Genomic DNA, 15,829 nt, shown 5'->3' with positions numbered 1-15,829 from the left:
GATTTCGGCGTCCTACTATCTACAGTGTATATGACGGTCCTACGGGATGCTGACATGACCTGGAAAGACACAAGATGTCTTGGAGTATGCTCGTATGCTTTAACCAAGGAGCGAACATGGTCACAGAAGAGAAGAAATCCGTTCTCCATCCTTGTTAAGAGCAGTGACAAACAGGAATACATTGCCGACGTCCGATAATAGATTTAGCATATTCACATTGTAAATAAAAAAACCATTTTTTTTTTAATATATATTATCTTTTATTTAAATACATTCAGAATCTTCTGTCACCCATTTACATATCATTTAAATTTATAATATCTTGTGCTCCAATGTGCAGAGTTCTGATGAGTCACATAGGTCATAGGTTTGAATTTCATTTTGGACAAAGAATTTGCGACGTATTTTGCACGACAGACGTACTAACTTAAATTTTCGCCATGTTACGAACTACCAATTATGATAGATACCACCTCGTGTATGGAATGTGCATTCTGACGGTGTTGCTTTACGGTAGCGAATAATGGCACCTTACGAAGGCTCAGAGCAACCATATCGTCGCCGTAGATGTCAAGGGAGCCAAGCCACAAATTTTTGGCGAAAATGAGTAAAGTATACAAAAGCATTTTAAAATCAACAAAGATGCAGTGGTCAATGGATTTAAGCCACAAAACTCTTTTGACTACATTTTTTGTACATTTCAATATTCAGTGGTCAAGAGATATAACACACATAACTTCTAAGATACTATTTTTTTTAGATATTTGTACAAAATAATAAAAAGGTAACACCACAAAGTATATTATATGTTGAAAGTTTCACCGTTATATCTTTAAAAACAAAAACGTTCAATAAAAAAATGTTACTTTTATTTGTCACACCTGTTTCTCAGCATTATGATTTTGTGGACTGGCTCTCTTGAAATCTAAGACGATGATATACTGAGCTTCGAAAACAGATGTTTGCGACGGATACTGGGTGTGCGGTGGTATGACTTTAGGAGCAACGAGGAGATAAGAAAACGCACCAAGCAGCCTCTCATCACGCTGAAAGTGAAGAGGCTAAGTTGGACCTGACTCGGCCACGTGCTGCGTATGCCAGAAGAGAACCTCAACCTGGCTTGCCTGTTCTTTAAGCCGACCGGATTCCGGCGTCCTGGAAGGCCGCTAAATACTATCTATAGAGTGTATACGGCGAAGCTACGGGATGCTGGTTTGACCTGGAACGAAGCAAGAAGACTGGTGAGTGACAGGGATTCTTGGAGGCGCGGCGTGGTGTCTATATGCTCCAATTAAGGGGCGGATATGGCCAAAGAAGAAGAAGAAGAAGTATGGAATTGCTTCCGTGTTAATTTGGACCAATAAAAATAATGGAAAAGTGTTACCTTGTTAACAGTTAAAAAAAAGCTCTGTTGAGTTCATTTTTTACTTCAATATTATGTATCACATATTTAGGCTCCATCTCTATAGAAGAAGGTTTTTTTCAACATCTTCAGTCTCAACTGATGATGTAGTTGCTGACCTGATTCTCTCGTTAAATTCCTTGGTCTATGGACAACTATTGCATGATAGTTCCCATTGTGTTTTCTTCTTTTTTTTTCGCTTTCCTCTTGACCAAATCACTCCATTTCATGTTGAGGTGAACGAGTTTGACGTGCGTCTGCATTGCGGACCTCTGCGTGAAGGCCCTGCCGCATGTGACGCAGGAAAATGGCCGCTCCCCGGTATGCGTTCGTAGATGACTTTTAAGAGTGACATTCGTCTGGAAATATTTCATAATGCAATTAAAATCGTCCGCAAAAATAATTAATAACAGCGATTGCAATGATACTTATATAGGACAAACCACAACAAGCTTCATAATAACTCACAGAAAAGGCTTTTCCACAAGTGTCACACTGGTGATTCCTTCCTTCTGGTTTCTTCTTGGGTTTGAACACGATGCCGTGCTCCCTTTCCTTGTGTTTGAACATCTCTGACTGGACGGTAAATGAAGTTCGGCAAATTCCGCAATTGAACCTGCTAAAAATGCAAAAAATAGTCCAATTAGTTAGTCATAGTTATTGTAACATCGCGTGAAATCTGTGTATTCTGGGTATGTAGGGAATATCAATTTTATGGCTCACTTAATATTAAAAAAATATTACACTCGTACCTCACTATACGGCAGTGGCAGATGGTGGAGGTAGGCTGTTAAGATCCGACGTAAATAGTGAACACTAAACTTTGTCAGTCATACGTATTTGACTTCATTGAACTAAACCTACAAATTGAAGATAGTGTCGGTTAGTTTTTTAAAATTCAATTAAACCCTGCGTAAACCAAGCCATAGCAGATAATAGTCATATAATATTCGTCTATCTATAAAATATCTAAAATCATGCCATTAAATCACACATAATTTTAGATATTTTATAGATTATAGTTTGGTTAGGCAATATGAATTTTAATAATTACAAGATAAAAAGAACTTTTTATATACGTTTTTAAATTTTCTGTTGAATCATATAAACTTGACTTGACTAGCTTAAACGATCAAAAAAAATTGTACTTAATAGAAATACTGAATAATGAAATGTCATTCCATATTGATTTCCATAGTAACACACGTATATATTATTTAATAATTTAGTTGCTAGGACCTCCTAGCAACCATTAATGGTATCAAAATAACTTTTCATACAAAACAGAATTAACTAAAAATGAATTCAATTCTACTTAAAGATGGCTAAAAGTTTTTAAAAAATGCATTGGCATCGTGTCCTGATATATTCTAAAAGTTTCAAATGTCTAGCTAGTCGGGAAGTTAGTTAAAAATCGATTGCAAGATTTGTACCGGACAAACAACCACCGGACAAATAAGAATACGAGAAGAAAATCGTTGTAAAAAACTAGCCTACACCATCTGCAATTTGTACTCTTAATTCAATGAAAACAATTAAGTAAGTATGACTGAGAAAGAGTACACTATTTTTGTCGAATCTCCAGTCTTCCTTCACTATGATGGTTTGGATTAGGTAGAGTTTAATTGAATTTTAAAAACTATCCAGCACCATCTGCAATTTGTCTTCTTAGTTCAATGAAAACAAATAAATATGACTAACAAAATTTAGTGTGCACCATTTATGTAAGATCAGCGTACCTCCACCCTTACTATAGCGCCCGAAGAATTTGGACTCTAGATAGAATTTTGTATAGGAATTTTAAAGACAGATTTACGAATCAAACAATTATAGATATGGTTGTATTGGTAACAAGTTCATTAGTATTTTTTCTTCTATTGGCAGTCCCATAAACAAAATGGCAGCCGTTTTATGTGAATTACCTTAAAAATATTGGTCGATGTATTAATTTTGGCTTCCTACATAAAAATGACGAGAGAGTATCATTCGACTGGTATTTATATTTAAATTTTATGTTCAAATATCTGCTTTCATACGGCAAAATGTGAAATGTCAAATTGAAGTTGAATTTAATTACGGGTACTCTTTATTTAAGCATACGTAAGATGTAGGCCATTCATAAATTTATCGCTGTTTCCACACGATCACTCCACGGAGAAATTTACCTATCCCCTCACCAACCAAACATAACGTATTTCGATAGTACGTGTCAGATTTTTATCAGACTGCTACAGTTCGGATAGCCGCGAACTAAAATGTTTACACATCAACGTGCCAAAAGTCTTTGGTATTAAAAACTTACTCTTGTTTCTTCCCGCCGTGCCTCGGAGAGTCTTTCAGGTGCTTGTCGAGGAACCGCTGGCATCTGTAAGATAAGTCGCACACCGCGCAGTAGAAATTCTTCTCATCGGAGTGCATCAATCGGTGTTTCAGCATCGTGTCCTTGAAGTGGTATGTGTTTCCACATATATCACATTTGAAAGGCTTGACGTCCGAGTGGTATCTGTAATGATCGGAAATATATAAAAACTATACACATCTAACTGTCTGACCTATAAATGCAGCATTGCAAACAATACAATTTAATTTAACATCATGGTTATATCTTTAACAATTCTTAGTCTTTTTCTTGGCTAACTCTAGCATCTACTTCCTTCCAGGTCTGTTTAAAGCTGTTTCCCTCCAATTTTGAATACCCAAAGTCATTAAATTAAAACAATTCCTCTTCTTCAGCTATATCTGCCCCTCAGTTTGAGCATATGGATACCACACGATGCTTCCAAGAATCTCTGTCACTCACTAGTCTTCTTGAGTCATTCCAGATCATACCAGCATCATGTAGTTCCGCTGTATACACTCTATAGATAGTATTTAACGGCCTCCGAAGACTGACAAGAGGGTTCCCTCTAACAAAGCAAACTCTTCGACTAAAACTCACCGCATATGGGCTTTGAAGTGATTCTTCTCTAGGAATGTGGCCGGACATATCGTGCACTGGATCCTGACCAGCGCCGCTTTGCTGTGCGATAGTTTCATGTGTCTGGTCTGCGCATGGCTACTCCTTGAAATAAACAAGAGACATGGACAATTAGCAACAGTAGAAATGGAAGGAAATGATCAGGAATAAAAGAATTCAATTTAGGACACCCAAAGTATTTGAATCCAACTGGATACCATCCCTCCATCTTCTACAAGATCGACAAAGTATTAATTTGTCTTCCATTGAATATTAGTTTTTTTGTCATGAGCGACCCGACCCGTTCATTCTGTGTACATGGTCAAGCCAACTAAAGTATTATGTGTGAGTTCCCATACAAAAATTGTATCTCCGTCTCCACCCTGACTGAGTGTCATTGATGGCTTCGAAGATACCACGCAGCACACTCCGCTCAAGTGAGCCCAACACTCCTTCAATATTTTTGTATTCCTACAATGCGAATAACATAAAAAAGTAAATATATTTTGTCTTGGCATAAGAAGTTAACTCGTTGGTCCTACCAGTATGATATAATTATTATTATAAAACTTGGTCTCACTCACTTGGAAATCTTCCCGCATAGATGGCAGACGAGTGTCGGGGGCATCCCCTCGTGCGCAATCTTATAATGCTCCTCGGCGCTAACGCACTTTTTATACGTGACACTGCACGCAAGGCACCGGAAGATGACAGAGTGCTTGTATGCATGGGACGTGAGTGTGCCTTTCGCCTTGAAGCGCGACTGACACAGCGTACACAAATAGGGGCCTATGGACTGAAATACACTTATATTATACTGAATAAAATATTCCCTATAAGATGAGAAAAAAATGGAGCGACTTCAGGCTTACACTATCATGAACACTTCGTAGCTCTGCGATGATTATGAAATTCAGAAGGACATTAATAACAGAGGTCGGCTATCATCATGGCTGTCTCTGCTACCCAGAAAATCATCTGCTACCCAGAAAAGTTCGGTGGAGCTGTACGCGGACCAATCACAGTGGTTCTTAAAACACATTGACTGCTGACTAGATAAATACTTTTTAATTACCACATTTAAATAACATGCTAATTATATCGAATGGCCACCTAAACGTCACGTGCTGAGCACGTCTTTAACGTCCAATGTATTAAGCTACGAAATGCTATATTTACCACTTTTGATCTTTCCATGGATAACAAGTCGGGGAATGCTGTACTTTTGGCCCATCATAATGTGGCCGAGGTACTGTAGTTTTCTGGTTTTGATACTACGCAGAACTCATCTTTCTTTCTTCATTAGTTTATTACGTTTTTCACCAGGTTTTTGAGGATGCAGTAAGCAGTCACATCTCGATAGCCTCAACTCTCTGTGATGTAAAGAATTGATTGAGGGAACATAACATACAGCGATTAGATGCTCCAAATTTGAGTTGACACTGCAGAGTAGAGCTGTGACGAGAAGAATGAAACAAAAAGTGTGCATAATTTTGTCGTATCACCCGGTTTGCTTTAGGCACAGTTGTAGTCTTAGTTCAATAAAAACGAATATGTATGACTAACAAAGTTTAATATGCACTATTTATGGCGGATCTTAGCAGCCTACCTCCACCCTTCGCTACTGATGTAAGTAGAAGTGAGTTCGAGTCCCACCTTTTTTCTATGTACGTTTCTGAAGTTTTTCAAAATTTCGTTTCGTACTCTACAATGAAGAATCTAACATTATTAAAATTCAGTATTAATATTAAATAAAAAAAATATAGTTATAGGTAAATCGTTTTACAGTGGCACCATGGGTACCTCAAATGCGGCTTGCAGTTGTAGTGGTATTGTTTGCTAGCATTGAAACAGGCATTGTCGCAAGCAATTCAATACACGCGCGAATCGCCTATGTTGCCACTGTAGAATGATTTACCTATACATAATACTATGGCCAAATTACCTCGTCATGTCTGGTTCTCAGGTGATCATTGTAATTATCTTCGTAGAGGAAATACTTGAAGCAGTCTTTGCACTTATACGGAGCGTTCAGGTAATCCTCGGATTGCGATTTCTTCACCAGCTCCGCCTTTTGTTCTTCCATGGACAATCTACAAAAAAAAAACCAACGATTAAACAATATGAGATGACATCAGAGTTAGTGTTATTGAGAACTAAAAATCACATGAGTTGAGTGTTTTTTTACCTCAATATGCAGTTATTGGTGTCATTTTTTTTCATATTTAAAACAGGTACAGTTCCGACAAAATAATGACATCTGTATAATTTCAATGAATTTTGAGGATTATGTTGACTTAATTGATAAAAATCAGTGGCATTACAATAAATAATTACAAGATAAAAAGAACTTTTTATATACAATGTTTTGAAATTTTCTGTTGAATCATATGAACTTGACTTGCTAGCCTTAAATGATCAAAAAAATTTGTGCTTGATATAAATAATACTGAAATGTCATTTTGATTTCTATAGTAACGCACGTATATATTAATAATTTAGTTGCTAGGACCCCAGACCCCTAGCAACCAATAATAGTGGATTGGATTATGGATTTCTTCTGAAATAACTTTTCATACAAAACAGAATTAACTGAAAATAAATTCAATTCTACTTAAAGATGGCTAAAAGTATTAAAAAATTGCATTGGCATTGTGTTCTGATATATTCTAAAAGTTTCAAATGTCTAGCTAGTTGGGAAGTTAGTTAAAAATCGATTGCAAGATTTGTACTGGATAAACAACCATCGGACAAATAAGAATACAACCTAATAAAAACGTTGTAAAAAAATATTAACATTTTCTAATGCCAAATATCAAATGCCGAGATAGTGTCAATTTTAGTTTAGCACCTTAGCGGAGCATATTACAATGAACTTCTAGAGATTGTTAGCCATTTCCCAACCAATCAGATCAGGTCCTTAAAAATGACAAAAAAAATTTGCTAGATACAGGATCGTACCTGCAACCATGGAGTCAATTGATAGCAACCACTAACAATATTCAGTCATACTTTTTTCTAATTTTAGTAGGTATGTCCAATGAAAAATGTTACATTCTTAAATATTGTGAATTATTCGTTGAATAAAAAAAAATGTTTCATTTTTCTTTTGACCATGTCCGATCCTAATAGGATCATATTAAGGGCCTCCACAGACTGGAAGTTTGTATTAAAAGATTTTGTTTTTACAAGAAATGGACTTTAGCCACTTGCTTAACCTATTATTCATACTTTCGACTCCAAAAAATATTGAATAACAATATGTGTATTTGCCAGATCAAGGTTTCGAACCTGGGAACCACGACATTATAAGCCTACGCGTAAGCCGCTCGGCTATTGTGGAGCCGTAAAAAATAGTTTTTTAAATTATTAGCAAGTACAAATATGTTAAGACCCTGACGTTGGTTAGGAATCAAGATAAATAAGTATTACAGCACACTCTCAGTAATCCGCCGATCGATTATCCGACAACTACTATAAATAATCCGCCGTTATTTTTACTAGTTGAAAGCACAAAATCAAGCTCTATAATTCGCCGATATTTGATTGTCAAATTCAGTAATTCGCGCGTTTAGAAGAATACAACGCAGATGAGACGGGTGTATTTTGGAAACTTCTCCTTCGTAAAACATACATTCATCGCGAAGAAAGTAATGTACCAGGAAGGAAAGTGCCCAAAGATCGCATCACAATTATGCCGTGCTCCAATGGAACCGGGACACACAAACTGAAGCTTTTGGTCATACGGAAAGCCAGGAATCCTAAGCCATTCAAGAATATCTGCCTCACTGAACAATTGGTTGTGTCAAGTGATTTACTGTTTAATATGTAGTTAATAAACTTAGTTTATAAATATGTATAATTTGGTAAATATTTGATTTTGATTATGAATAAAACCGTAATATGCTAGTACAAATTTCTCAAAAAAACTATTTTTAAGAAATACCTTTTTTAATTTTTACCATATTTTGTATGTATGCACTATAATCCGCCGCTTTCACTAAAAAATGGACACTTGTATGGTTTTTGGGGTGGCGAATTACTGAGAGAGTACTGTGAATTGGTACTTTGATTCAAACTTCAAAAAACCGATTATCAATATTAACGCAATTGGTTCAGTTGTATGACTACTAGTTAATTTCGTCATTAATTGGTAGGACGCAAGTGGCTTAATTGGTAACGCACATCGGTCGAAATCCGATGATTGCTGGTTCGAGTCGAGATTTTTTCTAGTATGTAACGTTTCTGAGGTGTTTTCAAATTATGTATATACAATAAGTCACTCCTGCAAGTTTCAATGTCTAATACGCCGGCTAGACGGCAGCGACTTGCCTGCGCGGTATATGAGATCCCCGGGGTTCCAGCGGCTAGCTCAGGTGTCCATCGAACCCCGGATTCACAAAAAAAAGAAATTCAAACGGTTGGAGTGTAAATAAAACACAGTCCTTCGTGCTCGTAACGTGATATTGTTTATATTTTACATTTTCTTAATTTTTAGTTTTACAAATTATATTTGGGATTTTTACAGTTGTAGTCGTCAGGTCCGTACTTATCGGAAAGGGGACGCTTACTCTCTTTTTTCTTTCTTTTTAAATTCCTCGTACCGACGCCATCCAGCAAAAAAAGGACTCTCGTGATTGGCCAAATTTTATCGCGTGATCTTTGATTCGGCGAATCACGAGCCTGACCCTGGCGCCGGCGCGCGAGGATTTCACGCACAATGCGCGGCAAAATTTATTATATTTAAATCCTTATATTTAGTCTTAAAATTATCTCTTTCATCCATCATCATTTTTACTTTTTAAATTAAAAAGAAATACTTACGTGGTTGAGCAAGGAATCAGATTAGATGTTTTATGAAGCCGTTTCTAGAGGTCAGGGTTACGTTTCGACTTAAGCTACTAAATGATTATTTTACACCGGGAGAAGCCCGCCTGTAACAGGGGTGTATCATTCGCCCCATCTGGATTAAAGTCGAAAGGTACGCCCTGATCTCATCGGCCACCCATCCAATTCCTTGTTCATCCGTTAAGTACATGGCATGATAACAGTTTATATAAAAAAAATTCAACTACAATCTAACTATTCTAACAAAAAAAAAAAACAACTAACTTTACGTATTGTTTCTATATTTATTTTAATTACTATTTTCCTACTCAAAGCAATGCTCCTGAATAAGTCAGAGTTTGATTTATTTTCCTTTCTTATTATCATTTGTCTTATTTTTCTCCTGTAATGTCATGCATTTATTTTGTTTTCGTAATGTTTTTGTTATTCTTCTCGTTCTTTTATACTGGTCAGCGGAGGGGTCGTGGAGCTGCAGTCTTCGACTCTTGGGCTGTCCAGTTTTTTTTGTATTCCGAGAGGCTACATTTGTAGACGTTTGGCCCTCGTTCGGAATTATTATTTCGTGTTATGTTTTTCTTCTTCTGGTGCAATAGGAGCGTACCTCGTTTGGCGTCGTCTGCCTTTGCAACCAGGGCGTGGTAGTGGCGTTACTATTGAGCCAGGCTCGTTCCGAGCAGCGGATATCTTTCTGTGGAAAGTTTTCCACTGATCTGCTGGTCTCTGGAGTATCACCTCATAGATGGACAGGTACTGTGTCTCCATCTGTTCCTATTACTGCGGGCAAGGCATCGTATAGCGGTACAACGGCCAGGCTCGTTGACGGCGGCACGGCTTTCCCACAGGTACTAGGATGGATTTTCACAATAAGTATCCTTTTCCCTTTCTTTTTTTTTTATAGATGGTTACACTTCGGAGGTACCTCTTGTTGTTTCACGATATCTTTCAGGCGTCACGTCCCTAGTCTCTCCATGAACCTGCGCGAGAAAGGAGAGTGCGCACTCTCCACTCCATCAAGCTTTGGTATCATGAATTTTCGGCTACGCTGCCTTTGGATGCGCTTACTTCGAGAGGTGGCTCCCTTTGTGCTTCCAAATTGTCTTCATCTGTATTTATTCTTTTTCTTTCTTTAGTAATTTATTCGTTCATTAGACTTCCTGTACTTTAAATTTATTCGAATTTACTTTATTAATTACTCCTACCCCATACATTAAATAGCTACTAATTTTATATAAAATCTTCCCATTGTACTTATGGTACTTACTATCACATTTAATATTTTACCCTAATACCCATAAATATTTTGCAACATTGTATTGACTGTATAAATAACATTGATATTAAAAATTGAAATATTCCACCCTCTCATTATATTTATTTCTGAATCAGTACACTTAAAACTGTGTAATTAACTTTATTTTTAGTGAAACCCGTTTTATTTTAAAAAAAAAATTGTTGTTTCGTTTTACGCGCCCGATATCCTATTCCAAAGGCGCGCCGCGCCGATTTCCGGTGCCTCTTACGTTTTATTATTATTATTTTTTTTTTCATTATTGAAACCCCGTTGAGAAATTTACGGCTTATTGACTCATTTTTTTTTTATCACAAGCATACAATCTCTACTTTCATCCTCTTATACCTAATTTTAACTTATTATTAAAATTTAACATAACAACTAACACTTTGTCGAGTGACGCCTTATTATTCCCGTTCCGTTTTCGCTGTGTTAAATTTACGATTGGTAATTTGTAAAGAAATAATAGGGACGGTAGTGTACTATTTTCCTCGTTTCTCTTTGGATTCAAATTATTAACACGGTGTAACTTTGAAACAGGTTTCGCGCTACTGTAGAATATCGTCTTTCCCGTTTATAAAATTGTTTGCGATTTTCAATGTTAATGTTTTCGAATTCATTCATATTTACTTTATTTGAACGGAAAGAATTGGCGTCACTTTGCGGAGCGTTATTTTTAAAACTAGAATGTACATTTTTCTTACTAACGAACTTAAGATTATAGGGCTCAGAAAGTGGGTCCTTAATTAACTTTTTATCCGTAATTAGAAGAATTTCCGGATATTTACGATTATTATCTTCACTTTTAACTACACTGTTTACACTGAAACTTCCAACAGCAACTCGGCGTTCACCCTTGACTAGAGGGTTGGCGACTGGTCCTGCTTCATCTCCTCGTGGTCGAGCCTGCGCCCGTACAGCTTCTTCGATTCATCTCAGCCCTCTTGTGAGGCTCCCTAGCCTCGCGTTTCCTTTTTCTCTCCTCACCGAACATCCCGTGGTCGACTAGGGTACACATGTTAGTGATACCCTAGGAAAATCGGCATTTTGCTCGCCGTTTTTCGTCGTGAGTGGGCCGTGGCCTCTACGAGCCCTCCTCGCTGGATACCGTCGATGATGTGTCTGGTCTCCATAGGTGGGATTTGTGCAGCCATTCGTCGTACTGGAGACGCGCCGTTGCTACGGTCTCCAGCACGACGCTAGGCGCGGTCAGCTCCGTATGTGGACTGTCTTCGAACACCAGAGGGCTCTCCTGGTTTGATGTTGGAGACAGCACTTCTTCTTCGATAAGGGTTACGTCGGAGTCCACTTCTTAGTTAACCATTTCTTGGTTGTTCCTGCTCCTGGATCTCGTTAACATTTAATACACAGTATGTGATCTCAAACTTTTATTTAGCGTTCGCGGGTTCGGAAGAATCCATGCGATTCTTCGAGCTTCACGTTGCCAAGGGCGCCATTTGAGATCCCCGGGGTTCCAGCGGCTAGCTCAGGTGTCCATCAAACCCCGGATTCACAAAAAAAAGAAATTCAAACGGTTGGAGTGTAAATAAAACACAGTCCTTCGTGCTCGTAACGTGATATTGTTTATATTTTACATTTTCTTAATTTTTAGTTTTACAAATTATATTTGGGATTTTTACAGTTGTAGTCGTCAGGTCCGTACTTATCGGAAAGGGGACGCTTACTCTCTTTTTTCTTTCTTTTTAAATTCCTCGTACCGACGCCATCCAGCAAAAAAAGGACTCTCGTGATTGGCCAAATTTTATCGCGTGATCTTTGATTCGGCGAATCACGAGCCTGACCCTGGCGCCGGCGCGCGAGGATTTCACGCACAATGCGCGGCAAAATTTATTATATTTAAATCCTTATATTTAGTCTTAAAATTATCTCTTTCATCCATCATCATTTTTACTTTTTAAATTAAAAAGAAATACTTACGTGGTTGAGCAAGGAATCAGATTAGATGTTTTATGAAGCCGTTTCTAGAGGTCAGGGTTACGTTTCGACTTAAGCTACTAAATGATTATTTTACACCGGGAGAAGCCCGCCTGTAACAGGGGTGTATCATATAGTTTGTGCAAAAAATACTGAACACTTTTACAGCGCTTTTCAGTTTGCGCGAGCTACAGTTTTCCCATCCATACACCCAGGCTTCCCAATACAAACCGGTTTGCGCAGGTAAGCTTGTCGTAAAGCATGAGCGTCTAGCCGGCGCTATAGTATAAGTGTTTCTATGTAACGAATCTCTCACCTTGATTTTTCGATTTTCGTCGGATCAACGCTGTCCATATGATATATTTTCTTTCTGACAACTCTCTTAACGACACCTTTATTTTTGGTTTCTTTCGTAACCGGGCCTTTGGATTTTCTTTCTTTCCCGATGACGGCTTTCGAGCTCCTCGGTACAGACTCATTTTTACTTAAGTCACTCGAAACCAACGATTCGTTCAGTCGTTTCGACTCACTCTTTAAATCGACACTCCCCTCACTATTCCAAAGATTAATATCTGAATCTTTAACAAATAATAAATCCTTCCAATCGATTTTTGATTGACTCTCTACAACGGAGTCGTTTTTATTTTGATTCAATTCAATACTCTCACGTTTGATTTCAATTGAGTCATTCACTGGTGCATTAGTGTCGTTATCATATTCAATTTTAAATACGTCTTGACTGTGTGACTCATTCACTTCCAATTTGACTCCGGCATGATTAGTTATTGATGATTCATTGATTTGATTGACCTGAAAGTAATAATGAAATGAATTAATAAATTCGTTAATAATACCGTGTCTGAAAATTTGCTAGTATGTAGATGGCCATATAGCATTGAGATCAAATTCAGGTATAAAAAAATCGGTGTGTGCATTTATGTACGCGCGTTGGAAGTTATACTTCTTTGGCGTAACAAAATAAAAACAAAACTTGTGATAACCTAGATTCGTCGACTGGCTCTTAATTATCTTGTTAAATTACACACTCAAGAAAAAGGACCGCTTATTGGAACGCCGTAGGTTTATTTCTATACACTTTAACTGATATTACTAAATTATATAATTATTTATCATTGTTTTTATTTTTAAAGTAACAACTGCCACTATGATGTTTAATAGTTTGTTTACATAAGGAATTGCAAATGGTCTAATGCCTAGGCAACGGAACAATTCTAAACTAACTATAATATTATACTGTATAATCGTCACGATTGCAATATCATACTGTGGCGTAAAGGCAGTGTGTTCGGCTGATAACCGAACAATCGGTGGTTCGAATCCAATCGAGTGCGTTTATTTTTGTGTGAAAAAATAAATTATGTGTTACATGTCACACGCCAAAAATACACTCTGATCTGATTTTCCAAACGCGCCTAAAGAAGTATAACTTCAAAAATACGTAATAAAAACCACCGGAAACCACAAAGGAAAGATTTAGGTTTAGTTAAGAAGAAATAGGTAGGTAAGTAAATTGGAAATTTGGGATTGAAGAGTTCTGGAGAGAGAAGGTCGTGGTTGCATGTAGGTTTCCAGGAGAGTTAATCATAATAGACCCTACGATGTAGTTATGATTGAGAAAATGCTGATATCGCTTCCGCTTCATTATTTTGTTTTGACAACAAAACATACAAAGTCTCACCCTTGTAATGCTGAGTGGTCTGATTGCTACAGAAATACAATCATATCGTGTATATCTATATTAAATTCTGATTGATTCAAAAGTAGGTTAGCAAGTAGGTGCTCGTAAGTATCAAGTCGTAATATCTGATAATAATGACACGATGCTCAACCACGATGGCCTAGCGGTTACTGCGTTGGCTAAGGTCAAAACCCACCAACAGTTGTATGCCAGGAACAATGATGACGCAATAATAAATAAAAACAAAAAATCATATCTTACCACGTGCCCTCTAAGGAGATATTCATAAGACGTCTTGCATTTCTTTCTGAATTCGGTGAATTTCTCTAGCACGGCGACACACTCTACGCAGATGTATTTTGGAAGACAATCTTTTAGTGTTACCTGTTAAAAACAATCAACACAATTTATTAAAGTACCTTTCAACGAGGAATGATAGTTAGCCAGGGTCTTTTTACTGGTTCTCCGCCACCGCTCGCTGTCATCTGCCAGTGAGCGCAGTGTTGCCAACCGAACTATAATTATAGTACATTTTGGTTTGCGTACTATTAAAAAGTAACATTTTCGTCCACGTACTATTAAAAAAGTATAGTAAGTCAAAAATACCACAATTTTGAAAAATGGAATTAATTGAATTCGCCGGTTGTGCAAATATTCCCCATTGCTTATTTCATTGCGATTAACGTAATAACGTGAAGCGAGGGACGTAGTAAGTAAATAATATAAGATCTCAGTGTGCGATATTAGTCTATGGACGTAGTCTTGCGTTGTATACTCTAAAAAACTAACGTGACAGTTAATGACGGCGGCCAGTGTTAGCATTTTTCGGTTGTAAGAGGTGTTTTAATAAAGCAGGGCATCGGAATTTCTCGAATTCTCCGTTATGTTTATGTGACAAACAAAAAACTTACATTTTCAACACGTCCTATAATTATTGCCGAAATACTATAATGTCTTGGACCGCGTACTATAATTGAATGACAAAAAGATAGCTGAATTCCAAAATGGTGACTGACAGATAAAGACGACGGAGAACCAGTAAAAAGCACCGTTAGCCATTCTCCTAATCCATTGAATCCTTGCTCGGAATCAAATATATAAAGCAACACAAAATAATTTCATAATTGGATTCTGAACTCATTTTGTTGATTACTCAACAGCAGTCGGTGAGAGACTCTTGACTGTCTGTATATTCTGTGTCATTCAGCCATGTCGCTTAGCCTTTATATGGAATTTGGACCTGTCACATTTCGTACAAGCAAGATTTGATCGTTGAACCGTCAGGTTTTTAAACCCTTATCTAAAAACAATCTACTAACCTGGAATCCTGAGAACAATTCTAAAATCTCTCGAAATCCCTCGTCGAATATGTGCAACAGTTCATTTTCTGTTGATAAACAAGCTCTGCACTGTCGCCTTTGACAGCTCTCTTCTGCTGTTTGCATTACGTTTCTCCGGTATTTTACGTAAATTAATAATAAATCGAGACGATTAATAAATTACGCGACATTATTTATCTCGTTCTGCAATGAAATTGATCCATGTCAGTATTGTACAAATAATTTTACAAGCATTTTATATATATCAAATAATTCCCAAGGCATGTTGTTTACTATTGAATGTATGAATATGTCAATATGATGACGATTCGCTGAAGAAATAGCTGTCAAACTATTTATAGGCTTTTTTGTATGGGTA

At 37.2% G+C, this 15,829-nt stretch overlaps 1 protein-coding gene across 2 annotated transcripts; it reads right to left on the bottom strand.

Annotated features, from left to right (window-relative positions):
• Positions 1-266: 266 nt before the first annotated feature.
• Positions 267-15,788, bottom strand: LOC147076995 (uncharacterized). 2 transcript variants are annotated; one of them, XR_015069398.1, is made up of 10 exons: positions 15,451-15,788; positions 14,393-14,515; positions 12,749-13,242; positions 6,304-6,451; positions 4,943-5,154; positions 4,341-4,463; positions 3,705-3,905; positions 1,871-2,021; positions 1,385-1,761; positions 267-1,219 (listed from the first exon to the last, which is right to left on the bottom strand). XR_015069398.1 is itself a non-coding variant. In XM_085940629.1 (10 exons), exons 1-9 carry the CDS (start codon positions 15,574-15,576, stop codon positions 1,558-1,560), a joined length of 1,782 nt encoding a protein of 593 aa, XP_085796755.1. In that variant the 5' UTR covers positions 15,577-15,788; the 3' UTR covers positions 267-1,219; positions 1,522-1,557. The 2 variants fall into 2 exon arrangements, 1 of the variants encoding a protein (XP_085796755.1); XM_085940629.1 differs by having other exon boundaries at positions 1,522-1,761.
• Positions 15,789-15,829: the final 41 nt, after the last annotated feature.

This window comes from Rhyacophila brunnea, unplaced genomic scaffold, assembly GCF_057557595.1.
Source record: "Rhyacophila brunnea isolate RB1 unplaced genomic scaffold, BYU_Rbru_1.0 scaffold_13, whole genome shotgun sequence".
Lineage (NCBI taxonomy): Eukaryota > Metazoa > Arthropoda > Insecta > Trichoptera > Rhyacophilidae > Rhyacophila > Rhyacophila brunnea.
This window is presented reverse-complemented; position numbering and strand designations above follow the sequence as displayed.

Coding starts and splice junctions, on each gene's coding strand:
- LOC147076995 (XM_085940629.1), bottom strand. CDS start 15,576: ATGCAAACAGCAGAAGAGAGCTGTCAAAGGCGACAGTGCAGAGCTTGT. Junction 13,243..14,392: donor ATCTCCTTAGAGGGCACGTG/GTAAGATATGAT, acceptor TATTACTTTCAG/GTCAATCAAATCAATGAATC. Junction 4,464..4,942: donor CTATGCGGGAAGATTTCCAA/GTGAGTGAGACC, acceptor GTTTATTTCAAG/GAGTAGCCATGCGCAGACCA.